We start from the raw sequence: 21683 nt of genomic DNA on the forward strand, positions 1-21683 counted from the left end.
ATTTGTGATAATATAGTAATATCAACACATCTAGGTAAAAACATCACATAAGTTTTCTGCATATCGTTCATTGAAATTTACATACAACAAAGTTAAATACCGCTTGTGGGACCCAACTTTTCTGCTTGCGACCTCGTTTTCAGATGAAAATTTCCTGGAATTCGTTGTGTTGGTCAATCATCTAATTCAGTAACTCTGGACCTCTTTGTCCTGGCATATAAAGCATTCAGAAAAGTCATTGACCTCTTTGATGTTCGATCAATCTGGTACTGCCTAGATTAAAGTAAGAAGTGAAAGTCACAATGTGTTTTCCATATAACCAGGTTGTTACTTGCCTTAACTGTTTTGCATATAGGGGTTTATAAATCACTTAGAGTGAGTGTATACATCTTGTGGCAGACTCTCTGGCTATGCTCAATGAAGGGGTCGGCAACCCCTGGCACCTGAGGTTTATATTCATGGCATGCCAAGTGATCATGAGTTCATATTTCAGTATTTTTCCAAGCGTTCGGGATTGGCTTACATTGCAATCGAAATATACGTAAAAAAAAGGTTAAGGATTTGTACAAATTTACACAATAAAATTTATGTAATGATATAAGTAATGAGTCGGTGGCAACCCAGTGGTCCAAGACAAGGGCAACATACTCTGGTTTGCAGGAACATAATTCAAAACACATGTTGCTGACCCCTGCTGCACTGACACTGGTTAAGAACCACTGGTCTAAATTTAAAATTCTCCCAAAAAATCAGCTATCCTTAGCAAAAAAATTCACAAGCTTTGCATGTAAATATAATTCACTGTGACATGGAGCCCGACGGCACCACTGGTTTTAGCTTTTACATGGATATGGGGTTTCACCTTGAGTGGCTTCGGAGGTTTGCACCCAGTTTTTGTGGAAATCTTCGACTGGTTGTTTGGCGAGAAAGATTGTCAAGAGCGAACATCAAGCTGCACTGATGAGACCTAACAGATCAAAACATTGGCCCAGTCGTCCAGTCTGCAACTCACTTAATATGATTTCTGTTGATAAAAGTTACGAATTAATTTAGTTTGGGGTCAGCATGATGACTAGGACTTCTTTCAGTTGTGTGGATTAGTGATGTTTTTGGAGCTGACAAGATTGGTCTTACTAATTTTTTGCATTTGAATTTACAACAAAATTTATTCTGGGATTTTATTTTTTATTTGAATTGACTCGAGGATTTATTTAAAAATATACCCAGCAACTAACCTTTAAACAGAGCACAATTCAACTTTAAGTAAGTATTTGTGTACAACAGACCAATACAAGAAATACACTTACTTCATTAACCAACATATTCTCTTGTAACTTGATTCAAGGGCGTTGTCAGTTTGTGGGAATTTCATTCTTCATTTGCAAGGAGATTTCTTGCAATTAAAACCAATACATTTGAAAATAATATATTTTGAGACAGTTGAAGTTTTAATTTTATTCCAGGACCAAGTAGATCCGTCTGTTACGTTCCTACATGACAACATTCTATTCTACAAACAACCCCTGGTATTCTTTCTTCTGAAAACTGGAATAAAAATGTCGGAAAACTTTCGTCTCACTTTCTGCTCCAGACATATTTCACTTTATATATTTCGTAGCAATTTTATTTACAGTAAAAAACATTTATTTTGAACAAATCACAAAAAAAACACAAATAATTCTGGAAGTCTCGTGTTTTGTTTCAATCCGGACCACTGGAGTCTACATCGGAAAAGAGGAAGGAATATTTACTGAAAACTCAAACCATCAACTTCCGGCTGAAAAAAAATCACAAAATTTTTAATTTCATCAAAATTAACAAAACCATGTTTTCATGTAAATATAAAATAAACAAATTCTTACCCGGTTTTCCAGTTTTTTAATCTCTTCTCTCAAGACTCGAATAGATTCGGAATCGAATCCGCAACCAGTCAGCCACAACACCTCATCCACTTTAGGGAGAATCCGACAAATATTTCCAACATCTTTTTGTTCAAACTTGTTGTGACCCAGGTTGAGAAATCCCAACTATTTAAAATATAAGAATTGGTCGGAAATCTTTGTTTCTAACTTTTTTAAAACAATTTTTTTCTTAAAACCGCATTAAAATTAACTCCATGTTTTCACTTTTGATTAAAAAAAGTAAGTTTTTTAAAAATATCATGGATTTAAACAAATATTTTCTTCTCAAAATAATAAAAACCAACCTTGGGTCCCATCTTCATAATCGCTTCACAGATCATGTTTAAAGTTTCGGAATTAAGTTCGCATTCCAGCAACCTCAGCACCAAACCGGGTTCTCGAATCCGTGGGAGGAAATCCGCGAGAGCGAAAACATCCGAAATCTTCAGTGGGGTTCCGTATAAATCCAACTCCCGAGGACAAGAGAGGGCGATTTCATCTCTAAATATTCCGTCAACCTCCTGTAAATCTACGAGGAAATCTGAAACAGGGACAAGTTTATGAAAACAAACATGGCGGAAGTTTTATTAAATCACTAAAACTTTTTATTGCAAACTTCAAACAAGATTTCTTCACTTTTAATCGGATTTAAACAAGACAAGATCTGTAGGGCGTTCTTTAAAACGTCTACACAAAATATCAACACTGCCGTATATCTGACTCCTAATAAAAAGGCTACTATCTAAACCAAAGTTAATCTGTCAGTTTAATGCATAAATAAAAGTCGCACGAATATTACAACAAAACGTTACAAACCACGCGTACTAAAGTCTCTGTCTGTGAGTCTATAAAGAAATCATGGAATAGAGTTATAGACTGAAATATCGTCCTCTTCAAAGACTGAATTATATATATTTGACTCTGTATGACTCTATGTTTTACCCAAAGATGTGTGGCTTATATAGAAAATGCATACAGGTTCGTTTTGGTTCGGCCCGATACGTGACTCATTTGAAAAGACAGCTGTGTTGATGGAAGTGTCACGAAATAGGCTGACCGGAAATTAGGCTGTCTTCCGTGCATACAATTAACATCGCGCCGTATGGGTTGAAATGGGTTCGTGGCATATTATTCGACGTTAATAAAAATACAGATGCCACGTAAACACAACATAACATACGATAAATGTGACGTCAGATACAGATCCAACAAATTAATCAAATACAAAAACATTAACTTACTGGAAGGAAAACATAAACTTTATCGACAAAAAATATGCGACCTTCCTTTAAAACTTTCAACCTGAACGTTTTTATTCCATTCTCTTCTATAAGAACAATGGAATTGCGACGTCACAATACTTACTGTGACGTAACAGTTACGTTTACAAACACGCATCACACAAACTGGAAATAAATACTAACGTCGTAACTCGTAGTGCTTAGGCCTTTTTTCTCGCAGGTATTTCGAAAGTTTCTTCAACAACTTTTCCGCACGTTTGTCTGAAAATAACAAGATCAACATTTACGATTTCCACAAACATAACCTGCGTATATTAGATGCGTAATGAGATGTGAGACTTTCGAAACCACGATGCCAGTTTACCCAATATAATGGTAACTTGTAGTGGAAAGTATGTGAAAGTTTAACAGCAAGCTTTTCGCGTAAAGCAACGTTGTGTAACAAATTGTAAACATGGTTTTGCAAAACGTTCAGGGCCGGTCAATGCAGACAAGTGCAACAAAACAAATATGTTACATAACAGCAGCATCTTAACTTTGGCACTTAATAATTTTGACAATAAACAAATTAGGTTACAGTGGCTTAACAACCAAGCTGGACCTGGGCATTCCAGGCCACTGCTCTGTCTGTGGGAGTTCGCCAGTTAGACTTTACAGCAGGGATGCACAACACGAATGTCATATTTGGTTCTCCAGTGGATTTTGAAGTGACTTCACAAACAGGTTTTAACTTTATAAAACTACTCTTTGAGTTGTGCATCCTTCTTTACTGGGAAAAGGGGATTTAATTCAGCTATGCTGTATTCATAGGCTAATCACTGCTTTAAACCACACCGGGAGTCCATTTCAAAAGCAAATCAAAAAAGATGCATTTTTGGAGCCATTGAGATCTATAAATATTCTTACTGACTGTTTTAAGTACAGCAACAGCAAAATGTTTAAAAAAGCCATAATAATTGAGAGCTGCGCATAGGGACGCACTGTTTCGGCCTATAATGTCTCATCAGTGCAGCTGTTCACTGTGGCACTGTGCTAGCTTTTACACAAGCAGGCACACTGATTTTCCAAACCACCGGTGGTTTGTCTACGTTGTTTGGTACCCAGTATAGGGTACCCAATGGATTGACGTTGACGGAAGGTACCACAAAGTGGAAATCAGAGTGCCCGGTAGTGTAAAAGCTAGCACAGTGCCACAGTCAACAGCTGCACTGATGAGACATCATAGGTCAAAACAGTGCATGTACACCCTGTCTGCAGCTCTCAAAATGTTTACATATGTGAAATGTTGTAATATTCATACCATTTGACAATTAATTTAAGTGCCCAAAACCACAGGTTTATGCAAAACAATGGATATAATAAATACCAAAGAATTTTCGTGTTGCAAAAATGGTAAACTTCAGTACTTGCACTAAAAATCAGTTGAGCAACGTGTGTATATAGGGCAGAACTTACTTTCATCAATTTGAGGTATTATGGTTGCCTTAAGCTCAGCTGCAGCAGTTGAGGTTTCACCAGCTGTAGAAACATGTGTTAAATTTAAATGAACAGTACATGATTGTTTAGATTAACACAACAAATGGATTGTGCTACTGTGGCATGCTTACAGCACTAAAACGTTGCACACCAAGTAACAGCGGCATCACAGCCAAGACTGGTAAAGCTTCTTTTCCTGACAGCTCAAGATATAAAAAAGCACTGGAGTTTAAACTCATAACCCTGGTCATTAGGAACCATAGTTCTACCAAGTAAGCTATGAAAGTAATAAAAAATGGAAACACCCAGTTTGGCTGTGATGTCACTGCCAAGAAGCAGGGAAATAAAACTCAATAATTTGAAAATTTAACCTTTTCCTGCATGTTTTGGATGTTTCTTTGAACTTCTTGAAAAAAGTCTTGCAAAAAAACCTGTTTGTTTCTTTGTGGCAGAATTGGAAGAAACTAAACAAAAATACTGAGTTTATCAAGTCAAGCATAATAATGCAGTAACACATAATACACTGTCAAATCTTATAGAGCCCAGTTTAAAAAAGAAAGGATTGTTGTTATGTTATGTTATCTGCCTTGTATATATTTATCACCATTATCCAGCGACTGTTTTGAATGTTGGGCCTTGGAAGTTGTTGCGCCATCTAATGTTTTGGATAAAGACGATTCGATATTTGTTGAAGCCAAACCATCCCTGAAAGCTTTAAAACAATGTGTTGAAATATATAGCATAGCATATATATATATATCATTTTTTTTCTATTTTTTTGTAGACTTTAGTGAAGTGTTGTAATATTCATACCATTTAACAATTAATTTATGTGCATTACACCACAGGTTTATGTAAAACTATGATTATAATAAATACCTACGAACATATGAATGCAAAACATGGTGGCAACATTACTCTTCAGTTTGTGTTGTAAAAATGTTATACTTTGTTTCTTGCACAAAAATCAGTTAAGCAATGTGCGTATATAGGGCAGAACTTACTTTTTACATGCCCTAGCTCACCACCATCTATTTGAGGTATTCTGGTTGCCTCAAGTTCAGCTGCAGCAGTGGAAGTTTCACCAGCTGTAGAAACATATGTATTACAAATCATAAACAAGATATAATGGGATACCATCTGTTTACAAGTGCCTTGATGAAACAGCGTGCAAACATTTGTTGAAATTCTAGTAAAATTTTGAATAATTGTTCCAATGGTTCTTAACCTGTAAGGGCTTTTTAAGTGGTGTGCATAAAAAATTGCAACATAGACGAATTCCATCCAAAAATCGTTGTGAAATTGCATGCTGCGACATGTGTCATGAACTTTCAATGGGCATTAAATCCTGTTTTTGGTTGTTATTTGGTATTTTGATATTCAGTTCAAAGTACAACACAACCATGCTTTAACATAAAATACACTGTCAAATCTTGTGCAGCACAGTTCAAAAAAGGAAGAATTATTCATATGTTATGTTTCATTCAAACAGTTTTCTGCTTCAAAAATATTTACCACCATTTTCCCGCGACTGTTTTGAAAGTTGGGCCTTGGAAGTTGTTGCGCCACCTAATATTTTGGATGAAGTAGATTTTACATTTGTTGAAGCCAAATCTCCTCTGCAAGCTGTAAAACAATGAGTCACAATATATAGTATATATAGCATATATCTTTCTTTTTCTTTCAATTACATTTAAGTTCAATGCTAAGTAATCGGCAAATTTTTGTCAGCAAAAAAGATAACAGAAACACATTTTTAATATACAAATACCAAATAAATATAGTACTGACTGATTTTATGCATCTTGGAAATTGTCATACCGCTGACAGCACTATTGACAGGATCAGATTCCGAACTGGTTTCACTACGTCCACTTCCAGAGGCTTAGATTGAAAATTATAAAATAAAAATAATGGTATTAAAGCACAAACTTTCCAATGTCTGCACATACCTGGTTTGTGTCCGAGCAAAAGGCCACACACAAAACGACGAACCATTGCCCAATGGGGTTTGTAAATCAAATCGTCTACGATTTGATCAAATTCTTCATCTGCCATGAACATAGAAATGTAGTATGCACCAAACATTTCCTGCAGAACTTGATGAAGGTAGTAGAAGAGAACATTCCTCCCATCAAAGACTCTACGACTGGGAAGCCAGGAGAACTTCGCCATTTTGAACACTACATCCTGTACTTTTACATCTTCTAAACCTACTTTTTGAAGGTCATCATGTGTGAACACAACGGTTTTACGAACCATGCCTTCATAGGCCATTTTACCAAGTGGCAATTTGAGATTTTCTAATTTCTCTCCTTTTGCATGCTCAGAGTGACCAAGTTGTTGCAAAACGGCATCAAATACATTAGTTATGGTGGAAATACTGTGTACCTCACCAAATAACCCAGCATAAACAATAAATTGTAAAAGCATTGGATTGCGGCATAAATCAAGCAATTGTGGAGATTTAGTTGCAAGTTTGTTCCACAGTTTATTTGCTTTATCACCTGAGTAACTATCAAACAGTGTCTTTGCATCCTCAGGAGAAAGATCACTGACATAAATTGTTGGCTTAGGTCGTAGTCCTAATGGTATTGATAGCAATGAGTGGGGCCGAGAAGTAAAAATCAATTTAGATTTTGGAAAAAATTGCCTGCTGCAAAGGTTAGCAACAAGCTGTTGTACTGGCAAGGGAGTGTGATACTTCACTTTTACAGGTGCCATGTTTTCTAGTGTCCAGGTTGCCTGATCTAATCCATCAAAAATAAAAGCACACTTTTCTGGGTTCTTTATCATCCACTGGAAAACCAAACTGAGTGTTTCCTGTGAAGCATGGTTGAACTGATTATCCAGCAGAAGCTCCTGCAAAGTAAGCTTTTCATCGACATAGTTTAGATACATAAACCGAAGATGAAGCACTAAGTGTTCTTCTGTTCCTAGTTGCCTGCATAATCTCTTTGAAAGAGTGGTTTTGCCACATCCAGCCGGTCCAAGGAAAGCTAGAAACCAGCCTTGCTTTTTATGTTCTTTAAAGCTTGAAACTAGTTGGGGAAATTTGATGTGTTCACCAACAAATCGAGCTTTGCCCCCCTTGCTTGTTGATGGCTGAAACTCATTTTCCTTTTGAGGATCAATTCCTTTGTAAATATCAGTATCTATCAGTGTTGGTTGAACCTCTGGTATTTCAACCTTTTGCAACTCTTCACTGTAAGGGACAACATCTGGATCAAGATTTTCAAGCTGATATTTTTTGATTTCATCAACTGCCTGTTGCAACTTTTCTTCTGCAAATTTTAAACAGGTTTTTCAGATAATAAATCCATGTTACTGTGGTTTTTAGACAAAACAGTGGGCTCTAGCATCTATGTTTGGCTGGTTTGATTTTAGTGCAGCATGCTGCATAACCACAACGCAAATTGAGGATTAGTGTTTATCTGTCAAATTATTTTGTAATGGTAACGTAACACAGAAAAATGATAAAACCCCAAGTACAAAAACGGGAAAAAATTGTCTGCTGTTTAGTTTTTTAGCCAACTGTATAATGTATCATCATATTTTCATTTCAAATGCTTGTTTACAAAGTTTTAGTTGATCTAACTCTTATTTTGGGTCAATTTATGGAACTAGTTTGCTTCGTAGTAGTAGGAATAAACATAATTTCAGATGACATCGACAAACATCACAGAGTATGTTTAGTTGTAACAGGCAAATTTCGAGTTGTAACTCTCTGATTGGTGGGATCTTTACCCACAATGCAGTATACTTAATGGAGGTTAAAAAAATCTGCTGAAGGACGCATATTGGTATTTCTATGAAAATATGTTTGGCGGCGGAAAATTTGGACCTTGTATTTAATCCTCTGTCACAAAAGAAGGTCGCCACAAAGCAATCAGTGATGCATGGGGTTCAATTTTACGTCATTGAGCACATGTGCCGTTGCTTGGACTAAGTTAGTAGTGTAGCGAACACAGTGTATATTAATATGAAAATTGTAATATTGGAACTGTTTATATTCGTGACCGGGTTCCCACGTACAAAGGTCAAACTAAACGTGGTACAGTAATAATTACAGACCTTTAAACAACGACCGCCCTGGTTCTAAAACAATAAAGGACCATAAAGTGCCGTAACCTGTTGGTCCGCCCTGACATGCCTAGCGGGCACTTGTGACTTGTGTTCATGCTTTATATGGGCCACATTGGCTTGCATGATTATTCCATTCCATTCCATTTCTACTTGTGGTTTCATTTGGACTGCTGCCGTACGTTTCAGCCATCTTAATACAAGATTGTTTTCCTGATTGGTGTCGGATTATGGTGTTTACAGAAGAACACGCATTTAAACGCAACAGTAGTCTTTGCTTGGACGAATTTGAGCCAGATTTAGGCAGTTTTAAGTAGAGTTTTGGGCGTTTTAAGTCAGGTAGTTACGCGGTAACGGGTGCTTTATAAAATTGAGCTGAAAAGGCGGTTTAATCTTGAGGTTATATCTGCAGAATAATCAAAGACTTGTGAATTACAAAAAATTTCTGGTCCAAGAACACCATCGGTGACGGGACCGGCAGCCAACATGGTGTCTGACGGAAGTCAATGTTCATAACGACAGTGATGTTTCAATCCTGCTATAACTGACAAATCGCATCCTAAAAGCATGAGTAATCAGTCATGTTGTGTAGCAGCCTACTGTTAATGCCACAGTTCTAACCCGCTTTATAGCCAAGTTAAATAATGTGAGTAATATTTTTCATTATTGTTGAAACTTTCTATTAGTTCTGTTCCTCAATTGAAATCATAATCACTCAGCAAAACATGGGAAACAAGTCAGGTTTTTTTACAAAGTTGTATATTTTCTGTTTTTTCAGAGAAAGAAGTTTTAGCGATTGTATGAGAGTGTTTCCGTTCCACAGTCATCAAAAAAGCTTCATCGTAGAAAGACGCATGGTGTTTCAGCAACAGTGTTTATTTTACATGTTGGCCAAACAAGCGTGAAGAAAATTCCTTACTTTCTAAGCCCATGTGATCGGCGTGAAGATGCCTTGGTAACTTACTGGCACCGTAGCTTCATTTGATAGTTTGGCTTAACACAAAATACGGTAAACTGGAATCTTCTGTCCACCGTAATCCATATTGGAAATAGCTGTCCCTGTACTGTCGTATCTACCAACTGATTTAAACGTTTTCACAAACACTTTTACTTCCCGTATGTTTGCTCAGTTTCGCTTGTCACTGCTACCAAAATATTTCAACACTTGTCCTCAAATGGTTTGTAGTATGGTTACGTATGTTATTTGTGATGTCACGAGGTTATAAGTTGTTAGCAAACTATTGAAACAATTCATGGTTTGATGCCACATTATCAAAATGTTTGCAGTGGCAACTTATAAGCCCATGTGTAGAATGGTTTCATATCTCCGTCGAAACTCTTTCATTAATTTTTCGCGGCACGCACAGTTTGCGAAACCTGTTAAACGCATTATTCTGACAAGCTGTAAAGTGCTCTATTCGTTCAAGTATAGACAAAAATGATCGCATTCTCATCATGATTCTACAAGGGAAGTGAGAACTCCCGAGCATCTGGATCCAAACACAAATTACTAAACACATAAAAGTATCTGAAAACTTTTTTACACCTTTCACGCGAAAAGGTCACGGACAGCATGCTTTCGTCTTAAATGCTGAAGTCAGCACATTCTTATTTCAATCAGAATACGGCTTTCCTCAAAAGCAGAGGTCGGTGCTATGACAACCAAGACATGCACGCCCACAGCCCCCAACAACTACCGTAACTGGAACTCAGACAGTCTCTATCTAAGTTGTATATATGTTAATTGCTCTTGCTCTGTCGCTCTGTCTTAAGGACTCGTTTACCCAGTTTTAAATTCCATTGATATGACGCGTGTATGATAATTCTTAAACGCATTCTGTTCACGGAGTCAAATTAGTGATAGTTGAGAACACACCCCAGAAGACGTTCACAATGATGCGTCTGACCCATGCTGCGCAATGGAGTTTGAGGTGTTTGATAATTTCCGAAATTACATAAACTTCATACATAAAAGCCAAAGATGTACAAGAACTTGCATTCCCAGACATAGCACCAGATTTCCATAGCAATGCATCATGCATGGCAACCTAACTGATCATTGGTAGCAAAATTGCTGACAACCATATACAAAGAATAGATTCAAGGAAAACATTATCTGCAGTAACAATTTTGAAGTGATGATGTCCACGCAGTGCCGGATCTAGGGGGTGTTTTGGTTTCAGAATGCACCTTTCAGCAGCTAAGCAGGAACGAACACAACGACCAAGTGTTCGTCTCCGCAGTTGCTTTGTTTCTCGGTCGCGCGCGCTGCATTCACGGGGCGATGACCACAAATGAAACAATCGTTTGTCGTGCCGTTGGTCAATAAACCTTTTTTGAAACCGCGATCTTATCAATTGATTCATTTCTTCTACAATTTCTACACACAAGCTGCACGCTGTAAGAGTTTCAATTGTATAACAAGATTGCACCAAAATATATGTAGCTAAACGTATGTTTTTAACACATTTCGCAAATATTTATCTACCACTGAAACATCGATGTTAGTGGCGCAAGATCATGTCCTGGACCATTACAGATTTGACACCGCAACACTTGACACTCGTCGAAGATACAGATATAAACACATTGTTTCGTAACATAGACTTTGTTTTTGCGTTTTTCGTTAAACTGGACAAGCGCACATGCACCAAAGCAACTAAAAAGTATTGTGTTTCGCAGAAGTTGTTCGATATTTCGCTTAACTACTGTAATGCGCTAAACGTTTTTTTAAAGCTGAATTTTCATAGTAAATGTCCGAAAAAAAATTACAACCGCATCTAACAGTTTCATTAATTAGGTACCGAAACCGAACAACACCCTCAAATTTCTTCTAGATCCGTCAATGTGTCCACGTCCTTTAATCAGAGTTTAACGGTCTAAGTCACATAATATGGTCAATTCGATTCTATGTTGTTGCTGGGGCAAGACACAGATATTAGTAAATGAGTCGCATTTAAGCTAATAATTTTGTCATCTCCAAATGGTCGAATACAAATGGTAAATCAGTTGGGTTTCGACTTGAATACAAGCATTTGTATTCCAAACTTTCCTGGTGAAACTCCCATACCTCGTTTATCGTCTGCTTCTGTAATGGTTGATTCATGATAATGGGCGTGGTGATGATGTTCTTCCAGAGTCTGATGCAGATGTTCATGGTGATGTACGTCACCAGTATGTAGGTGTAGGTTCTGGAATGGAACCAGCAAAAGTAACCAAACACACAAATATTAATCGTCCAAAAAGACAGCATGGTCATTGAAATGTTCTGAAATCAAAAACTGTTTCTAAACTGCCCACATGCGCGATTGAATTTCTTCAACCTCTACCACCAGTACAGCAAATCTTAATATTCAAGAACAACAAGCTTACCTCGGCAACAATGTTTTGTGAGTTTTCTCCTTCTGTTTGTTGTTCGGCCATTCTTGGATTAGCAGGTGTAGCTTTGTATTGCAAGTACAGTATAGAAATATATCACACATATATAGCCTACAAACTGCGTGAAACCCGATCAGTGTTGCCAGATTTTTTTACCAAAGGCCCCAATTTTTTGTTTCAACACGCCCCAAAAGCGCCAATTTCTGCAAAAACAAAACGCCCAAATGCGCCCAACGTTAATGAAGTTTACACATATCAGTTACGTACACCAATCGTCATTTCATACCCATGGTTGACTGCACTCATCTACCAAGAAACACTTTAACGGAAAACTAAGTCCGTGAACAGGACACAAGACCTGTAAAACTGCATTATTTTCACCACAGTCGTCAATACAATATGATTATGACGTCATATTTCGTTGCGTGGTCAGATTGTAGTATTCAATAGAAATAAGACTGAGACAGCGTTTTCTTACATAATTAATGAACTAACAATCGAATTTTTAAATTTCCAAAACACGCCCAAAGCGCAAGGTGCAACAAAATAGCGCATACGCCCAACACAACATGCTCAATTGGGCGTTAAAAGCGCCCAACAACTGAAGCGGATCCTTGTTGCTGCCGTGCGACTTTCTTTTCTGGCCCTTTTCTGTTTCGCGCATCACTTGTCATTTGTTCCGCTTTATTGCTTTTCTGTTATAATTTCTATAGTTTTTCATTTTCGAGGGCAACGTCTGTGTACATAAACGCGAACTTTCCCCCTTTTTTTCATTTCATTTCGTAAAAGTTTGAAGGATATTGCTACTGTATCGCTGTATGCAGTGGTGGGATTCAAGTATTTTAGCAACCGGTTCTCTCACTAGCGGCATGCCATAGTAACCGTGGGAATACAGAGTGTTTATTTTCTATTAATTTCGTGACGATGTTTTATTTTTATTTTTCAGTTACCACATTTCTCACGAATATTACTAACAATTTGGTGAAGAGATCTGTACGTTTGAAGCAGACTGCCGTTGATAAAAATCAGTAATTGTTTATTTATCTCCTGTGGCAGGCGGCCTTCCGGTTGTGTTGCGCTGCTACCGCAACGATTTGTATGCAGTGAAGGCCGCATCTCTGTATTTCTATGGAAAAGACTTTCTTGGTTGGGAAATGCCCTTCTCGGACTCCGACATAACAGAGTAAAATTGTGTGTAACAATGCAATGGGTCATGCATGGGCGCCGGTGTTTTGGTTGAATGAGCGCAGATGAACAGGCTGTTGCCAGGGCGATTTTCAGCGTGTTTGGGGGCAGTTTTACTATGGTTTTCAGGGTTATTAGTCAGGCAGTAAATTGACACAGGGTGCTGTTGAACATGTAGCTGAAAAACTACCCAAATATTGAGGTTGATTTTGTGAAAATATGAATCACAGAAAGTATGGTCAATTTGTGATTTTCTGTTAGTGGCGACCCTTGACTAGGAATTCTGGTCAAAATTATATTCGAGATAACTACTTTAACCGCTCCCCCGGGGGCATTTTGACCCTCTGTTGGCCATTATTTTGGCCAAAAAAGCAAAAAAAAGTGTAGGTTTGTTTTGTGAAAAAATGAATCACAGAAAGTACCCTCCATTTGCGAATAAGTGAAGCCACCAACCCTCCTCTGCGCGATTCATTAAGAATTAGATGTCTTGTAACTGTTTTGGTGGCCCCCCAGGGCTGTTTTTTTTTCTGTAACCAGGTGCACGAAGGCAAATGACCTCTAAAACTCAATTTTTAGGATTTAATTGTGATATGCGGCCTTAAGATGCAATGAGGGTGTAAATTGTTTCTGCTCCAGTTCATTGTTTACATTCTGGAATTGGCATCGGTTCATTTGACATCTCAGTCAGCAGGATGGTATTTTTTTTCTGTCACCTAGTTGGAAATACTCATACACTTTGGTATAGAAACACACATATACTTATGCATGTATTTAAAAACATAAAAGTGAACTAAAGTATTGTAGATGACAGAAAAAAATACTGAAATACACATATGTGGTCACCACAGTAAGCACTGCCAGGCAAAGTAAGCAACACTATGGTTAATTTATTCAAGCCAGTATTAAAGAATGCAACTTTTGTTTCCGCCGTTTGGCATCTTGCGTTGAAATGATGCAACTGACGGCTTGTATGAAATTCCTGTTGCTGCCAGGCATATTGCAATTTAAAATGTACTGATCTTCTGGCATAAAGAAGATCAGTACATTTTGAATTGACTGCTTGTAACTTAATTGCTATGGTTTTACAAATTTGTATCAGTTCTCAAAACAGGCACCGCATGTGAGAATAGCCCAACATCACCAAATCACCTCACCAACCCCATATCACACCGGTTCACGCACAAACTACACTCACCAACACCTAAAACTGTCCAGACACAAAACGAGCCAGGTAGCGGAAGTTTAAAACCCCACGGTTCATTAGAACCTTTCCCAGCGACCAATGACAAATTTAATTTAAAATGGTTTGGCAGTGCCGTCTAGTGGATGAACCTAGAAATAACACTAAAACATCTATTTCGCCTGGGTATTCACTAGTTTTGACGTCAACACAATGTATCGTTGTTACGTCACACAATCCTTTGTCCCTGTTTTCGTCTTAATTAGTTGTCATGCATTGCTGTAGGTTGCTAAACCTTATTTTTTTCTGTATGAATATGGACAATTTTAGGCAAATTTAAGTGCCAGTTGTTTTTTGCTGCCTACGATTATACGGTAAGCTGGCATTATTTATTGTGCTGTATAACTTCTTGGTAAATAACGTTAACCTCGTTTACGGTGATAAAAAAAAATGATTTGTTGGAAATCCCCGATATTTGTGACTCTGATCTCATAGTAGTTCAGTAAAGACCATTGTGTATTTCATTTCTCTGTATTTTTGGTCGCTATTCCTACGCATGTGAAGAAACCGCCTTCGGAATAAAGTTGATCGGATTCTGTTGACCGGAGCGCTTTGTGAGTTACGGACTATGGTAGAAATCCCCGCCTGGTGCTCTGTCCGGGACCAAAGGGTCACGCCCGCCGAACTGCTAAGGGCACCGCAACACTGGTTAACACCTAAAGATATTGATGGGTTGAGATGGTTTGGCGGAATTGCATCTCCGCGAACCCAACATCAAATCTGTCAAGAAAGTCTTGGTCTGACACCATGCTGGCTGCAGTTCCCGTCACCGATGGTAGTGATGTAGGAAACCACATGTTGGGATCTAGGAGACAAATGTTGTAACCAATGAGGTCACATTGCGATCTGAGTTAGACCGAACGTTAGGATCTCTGAGACCAAATCTCTTTGTTTGCAGGAAAAGTCGCAAATACATCGGGCGATATCAAAGTCGAGGCAGAAACAAAGAGATAATTGCTGCGATTACGCGACAAAGTAGACTTAGAAGAAGTAGCGCAAGTTGAAAGACGGGGTGTAAATGTAAAAGCTGTTTCGAAGGACCAAGTTAAAAATATGACAATAAAAAATCCCTACAATATGTATTTGGTCACAAAAATTGCCATCGTAATGTAAGTTGATGTTCAGGCCGCATCTCTCAATTAAATCCTAAAAATTGAGTTTTAGAAGTCATTTGTTATTGTGCACCTGGTTACAGTTTCTCTTGTTTGCCAAAAACAATTGCCGGGTCTGATGACTCATGAAGGGGGTCTACTATTGCTGAACAGAAAAAAATTGATTGCAGCTGCATTAAGACAGCACATTGGGGGGTTTTGCAAAGGCTAACTGCTAAATTGTCAGTCCTAGGGGGTGTACAAACAGCCCCGGTGGGGCCCCAAGACAATTACAAGACATCTAATTCTTCATGAATTGTGTAGAGGAGGGTTGGTGGCTTCACTTAATCGCAAATGGAGGTAACTTTCTGTGATTCATTTTTTCACAAAACAAACCTACACTTTTTTCTGCTTTTTTTACCAAAATAATGGCCAACAGAGGGTCAAAATGCCCCCGGGGGAGCAGTTTAAGTAGTTATTTCCATTATAAATTTGGCCACAATTCCTTGCCAAGGGTCCGCACTAACAGAAAATCACAAATTGAACATACTTTCTGTGATTCATTTTTTCACAAAATCAACCTCAATATTTGGGTACTTTTTCAGCTACATGTACAACAGCACCCTCTACCAATTTACTGCCTGACTAATAACCCTGAAAAACAAACTAAAACTGCCCCAAACACGCTGAAAATCGCCCTGGCAACAGCCTGTTCATCTGCGCTCATTCAACCAAAACACTGGCGCCCATGCATGACCCATTGCATTGTTACACACAATTTTACTCTGCTACGCAGGACAGAGTTCGAGAAGGGCAATTCCCAACCGGGAAAGTCTTTTCCATAGAAATACAGAGATGCGGCCTTCAATGTTTAACAATACATAAGAAAAAAATCTTCCCTATCCTTTTCAGTTAAACGAGAGAGGAACGTTTGATTGCCAACATCCACTCACAAGTACATGTGGAGTTATCAGCTGCTGTAAAGCAGAAAACCCACAAGCTTTTTCATAAATAAGGGGCTTTTGTAGTTGCGCGAGCACAGCGAAAGAAACTGTTTCATCGTCAAAACGTAATACTGCTAAGCGCCTGTGATTTTATTATTTGTAACCCAGAATATAGCTGGTCGGTGTTGCATATGCACCCTGTCACTTATCAGGGAAACGAATCGGCCCCGACCGCATCTTGCTGCTGTAGCTTCCGGCATAAGTAGCAAACTGTTTTACTTGTGGGACAAAACCTGGTTGATACAGGGGCTGGAATGAGCATTCTGCAATGAAATAAGTGGGTTTTAAACTACAATTTTTTTATTCATACCTTTAGCACTGCCGTTTAGTTAAAATACATTTGAGCAGCAGCCTGATATTTAAAAATGCGCTTTTAAGGCGCAATCAGAAATCTTGAAAACGATGTTTTGTTTGAAATGATTTTATCCCGTTCAATTAAATGCCTTGTTGGTTTTTTAAACTATAAAATTGTCGTCGTTCTGAAAAACAAGATTGGAAATTATTTGTGGAAATATTTTTAGATGAACAAGAATGACTCGATTTTACCATACAGTAGCTAACAGTGGAAAAAAAAATTTCCGCTCTTACTGCAGTAAACATTGTCAGGTTCAAACAGCCAAGTAGGCGACTGCAATTCTCATTGACGAATATGCTCATTGGCGCCACTGGTGGCTATTTTTTTTTGCTGCACGTGCTGCGCATTATTGGAAAACAGTGATTTGTTCATTCTTATAGGGTAAGTTTGTACCACACATTACCCCAATAAACAATTATATCTAGAAACATAGAAAACTACCTGCACCCCGCATTCCCCAACCAGATATTCCATACTCATATTGTGACGAAAACTGGTTTTGTCCAAGAGGCAAAACATGTTGACTGCATAAATCCACTGCAAACATAGAAATAGGTTAGTTTTATTATTTATTATTTTGTAACAATTTAATAACAATGACTTATATCAATGGTGGGGAAGGTCAACAATAAAAACATAACCTTGTCGCAGACAATTCATAAAATATCATTTATGCAAAAGTTTTTGCATTGATTAAAAGCAATACTGCTTACCGTATGTTTATTATCTTTCATTGTCATTTTCTGTTATGAGTAAGATTGCATTCTATCGGAGTGTGTTTAACTTCTAATATTACAATTAGGGTGTTTTTACCCAGGATGTCCTTGCAGAGAAGTATTGGTGTTTACAACAACTAAATTATATCCAGTCGTTATTTTCCAGTCCTCAGGTTGGCATCGCTATGACTCTGCAAAAACATCACAGGTATTTAATGACTCTGCAAAAACATCACAGGTATTTAATGACTCTGCAAAAACATCACAGGTATTTATAGGTTTCCAATCAAAAACGTTTATGTTTGTAAAAGAGTTTTAGATAAAGACGTTTTTCTTGATGGTTCTTTTGCTTTTGTCAATAAATTCGAGAAACAACAACTACAGTCAGACCTTTTAATCTAAACTGTTTCGTTTCATCTAATATGTTCTAGTCTGCACAAAGAGCCATCCGGCACATACTTTTATTAAATTCCACTTAACAAATGTAGAGGTCAACATAAAATCAAAAATGTGTTTGCTCTTTCTTTATTAACAAAGTCGTTCTAACCTTTTTTGCACCAACTACAAGGATTCAATGTAGGGCAGGCATGTTGTTGATGACCTTGTGAAAATTAGAGGTCATGACATTCTTTTTTTTTGTGTGCTTGTTTTGACCACACAGGGATTTGAATATTCTTGATGTTGCCTTGGTGATGTTTTATTCTTCAGTGCAACCTGGTGGATAAATGAAAAATGAAAGGTTTTGGAACCACTGGCGACCCGCAACTGGAGTACCACCAAAACTCGGCAAATCTCAAACAAATGCATAATTATGACAGCCAAACATAACATGGTTTTAATGTAATAAAACAAAAAAACAGTTGTCTAATGCTGCTACCAGAAATTACTGTTGTAAAGTTTATGCAGCAAAATAATGTTATATAGGCATAGTTACACAGACTTGTGATAATATAGCAATATCAATACCAAGGAAAAAGTATCACATCAGTTTTCAGTATTTCTTTCATCGAAAATTACATTTTTGCTTGCGACCTCTTGTTCAGATCAAAAATTCCTGTGATTCGTTGTGTTGGTCAATCATCTAATTCAGTGACTCTAGACCTCTGTGTCCTGGCATATAAAGCAGTCAGAAAAGTCATTGACCTCTTTGATGTTTTGATAAATCTTTTCCTACCAAGATTAAAGTACGGGGTGAAAGTCACAATGTGTTTTCCATACAACCAGGTTGTTACTTGCTTCTACTGTTTTGCATATATCCATGCTCAAATTGTAAACTGCACAAACATTTTTTTGAAAAATAGGGGTTTATGAATCACTTAGAGTGAGTATTTAGAGGCTGTGGCAGACTCCCTGACAACGCTCTATGGACGGATTGGCAACCCCTGGCACATGAGGTTAATATTTATGACATACCAAGTAATTTAGAAGTTCATACTTCAGTACTTATCCATGCATTCGGGATTGGCTTGCGTCGCAAATATACGTCAAAAACATAAATGTCAAAGAATTGCACAAATTTACACAACAAAATTTATATAATGATATAAGTAATGTGCGGTGGCAACACACACAGTGGTAACAAGGTAAGGGCAACAAACTTTGGTTTGCACGTATATAATTTAAAAACACACATGTAATGTTTAAAACGTTGCTGACCCCTGCTGCACTGACACTGGTTAAGAACCACTGGTCTAAGTTTAAATTCCCTAAAAAATTTAGCTATGTTTTGCAGAAAAATTCACAAGCTTTGCATATAAATATAATTTACTGTGACATGGAGCCCGACGGCACCACTTTTACAAGGACATGGGGTTTCACCTTCGGAGGTTAGCATCCAGTGTTTGTAAAAATCTTCCACTGGTTGTTTGGCGAGCAAGATTGTCACAAGCCAACATCAAGCTGCACTGATGAGACCTAACATATCAAAACATTGATCCAGTCGTCCAGTCTGCAACTCACTTAATATGATTTCTGTTGACAAAATTTATACAATAATTAGGTTTGGGGTCAGCATGATGACCAGGACTTCTTTCAACAACAATTCATTGCATGGATTAGTGATGTTTTTCGGAGCCATTAAGATTGTTCTCATTATTTTTTCATTTGGATTTTGAATAATATTTATTCTAGGATTTTTTTTATCTGGATTGACTAGAAGATTTATTTTAAAATAAACCCAGCAACTAACCTTTAAACAGAGCACAACTAAATTGCAAGTAAGTACTTGTGTACAATAAACCAATACGAGACATACACTTACTTCATTAACCAACATATTGTCTTGTAACTTGATTCATGGACGTTGTCAGTTTGTGGGAATTTCACTCTTCATTTGCAATGAGATTTCGTACATTTAAAACCAATACATTCAAAAATAAGATATTTTGGGACAGTTAAAGTTTTAATTTTATTCCAAGACCAAGTAGATCCGTCTGTTATGTTCCTACATGACAACATTCTATTCTACAATCAACCCCTGGTATTCTTTCTTCTGAAAACTGGAATAAAAATGTCGGAAAACTTTCGTCTCACTTTCTGCTCAGACATATTTCACTTTATATATTTCGCAGCAATTTTATTTACAATAAAAAACATTTATTTTGAACAAATCACAAAAAAAACACAAATAATTCGGGAAGTCTCATGTTTTGTTTCAATCCGGACCACTGAAGTCTTCATCGGATGAGAGGAAGGAATATTTACTGATCATCCAAACCCGAAACTCTCGGCTGAAAAAAAATCACAAAACTCTTAATTTCATCAAAATTAACAAAAACATGTTTTCATGTAAACATAAATCAAACAAATTCTTACCGGGTTTTCCAGTTTTTTAATCTCTTCTCTCAAGACTCGAATAGATTCGGAATCGAATCCGCATCCAATCAGCCCGAACCCCCGATCCACTTTAGGGAGAATCCGACAAATATTTCCAACATCTTTTTGTTCAAACTTGTTTCTACTCAGGTCGAGAAATCTCAACTATTCAAAAAATATAAAAATTGGTCGGAAATCTTTGTTGCAAACTTTTTTTGAAACAGATTTTTTTTAATTAAAACCGGATTAAAATTAACTCCATGTTTTCACTTTTGATTAAAAAAAGTAAGTTTTATAAAAATATCATGGATTTAATTCTCAAATTAATGAAAACCAACCTTGGGTCCCATCTTCATAATCGCTTCACAGATCATGTTTAAAGTTTCGGAATTAAGTTCGCATTTCTGCAACCTCAGCCACAAACCGGGTTCTTGAATCCGTGGGAGGAAATCCGCGAGAGCGAAAACATCCGAAATCTTCAGTGGGGTTAAGTTTAAATTCAACTCCCCAGGACAACAGAGGGCGATTTCATCTTTAAATATTTCGTCAACTTCCTGTAAATCTACGAGGAAATCTGAAACAGGGACAAGTTTATTAAAACAAACATGGCGGAAGTTTTATTCAATCACTAAAACTTTTTATTGCAAACTTCAAACAAGATTTCTTCAGTTTTAATCGGATTTAAACAAGACAAGATCCAACAAATTAATCTAATACACAAACATTAACTTACTGGAAGGAAAACATAAACTTTATCCGACAAAAAATATGCGACCTTCCTTTAAAACTTTCAACCTGAACATTTTTATTCCATTCTCTTCTATAAGAACAATGGAATTGCGACGTCACAATACTTACTGTGACGTAACAGTTACGTTTACAAACACGCATCACACAGACTGGAAATAAATACTAACCTCGTAACTCGTATCTACGAAAACAGAATCCATCAGGCCTTTTTTCTCGCAGGTATTTCGAAAGTTTTTTCAACAACTTCGCACGTTTGTCTGAAAATAACAAGATCAACATTTACGGCAAAAATAGAAGCCATGTATTTGGATGGGAGAATTATTTAAACTCCCAATGTGCGTTTTCCACAAATATGACCTGCGTATATTAGATGCGTAATGAGATGTGAGACTTTCGAAACCACGATGCCCGTTTACCCAATATAATGGTAGCTTGTAGTGGAAAGTATG

At 37.3% G+C, this 21683-nt stretch overlaps 1 protein-coding gene and 2 long non-coding RNA genes across 3 annotated transcripts in view; all 3 read right to left on the bottom strand.

The window, feature by feature from the left end:
* Window positions 1-1747: 1747 nt before the first annotated feature.
* On the bottom strand, window positions 1748-8894 carry LOC145909638 (uncharacterized). Its single transcript, XM_082996999.1, has 10 exons — window positions 8855-8894; window positions 6571-7902; window positions 6440-6502; window positions 6134-6244; window positions 5623-5706; window positions 5223-5330; window positions 4598-4660; window positions 2288-2442; window positions 1863-2027; window positions 1748-1777 (listed from the first exon to the last, which is right to left on the bottom strand). The coding sequence occupies exons 1-10, from the start codon at window positions 8892-8894 to the stop codon at window positions 1748-1750; spliced, it is 2151 nt and encodes a 716-aa protein (XP_082853125.1).
* Window positions 8895-15027: 6133 nt separating this feature from the next.
* LOC145908053 (uncharacterized) overlaps window positions 15028-21683 on the bottom strand; it is a 60578-nt gene continuing 53922 nt past the window's right edge. Inside the window, exons 2-6 of the long non-coding RNA XR_014402925.1 lie at window positions 18218-18694; window positions 17768-17861; window positions 17396-17491; window positions 16745-16862; window positions 15028-15309 (exon numbers count right to left, since the gene is read on the bottom strand). This is a non-coding gene — a long non-coding RNA (uncharacterized LOC145908053). The remainder of the gene's footprint in view (window positions 15310-16744; window positions 16863-17395; window positions 17492-17767; window positions 17862-18217; window positions 18695-21683) is intronic.
* LOC145908055 (uncharacterized) lies at window positions 18700-20194 on the bottom strand. The gene is made up of 3 exons (XR_014402926.1): window positions 19931-20194; window positions 19489-19584; window positions 18700-18840 (listed from the first exon to the last, which is right to left on the bottom strand). It is a non-coding gene; the product is annotated as an uncharacterized LOC145908055 (long non-coding RNA).

This window comes from Ascidia mentula, chromosome 7, assembly GCF_947561715.1.
Source record: "Ascidia mentula chromosome 7, kaAscMent1.1, whole genome shotgun sequence".
Lineage (NCBI taxonomy): Eukaryota > Metazoa > Chordata > Ascidiacea > Phlebobranchia > Ascidiidae > Ascidia > Ascidia mentula.

What these genes read in the sequence shown, in the direction of transcription:
- LOC145909638 (XM_082996999.1), bottom strand. Translation starts at nt 8,894, where the DNA reads ATGGCTGAAACGTACGGCAGCAGTCCAAATGAAACCACAA. An exon ending in TTTGCTCGGACACAAACCAG is followed by an intron (nt 6,503 to 6,570) that starts GTATGTGCAGAC and finishes TTTCAATCTAAG; the next exon opens with CCTCTGGAAGTGGACGTAGT. An exon ending in AAAACAGTCGCTGGATAATG is followed by an intron (nt 4,661 to 5,222) that starts GTGATAAATATA and finishes ATGTTTCTACAG; the next exon opens with CTGGTGAAACCTCAACTGCT.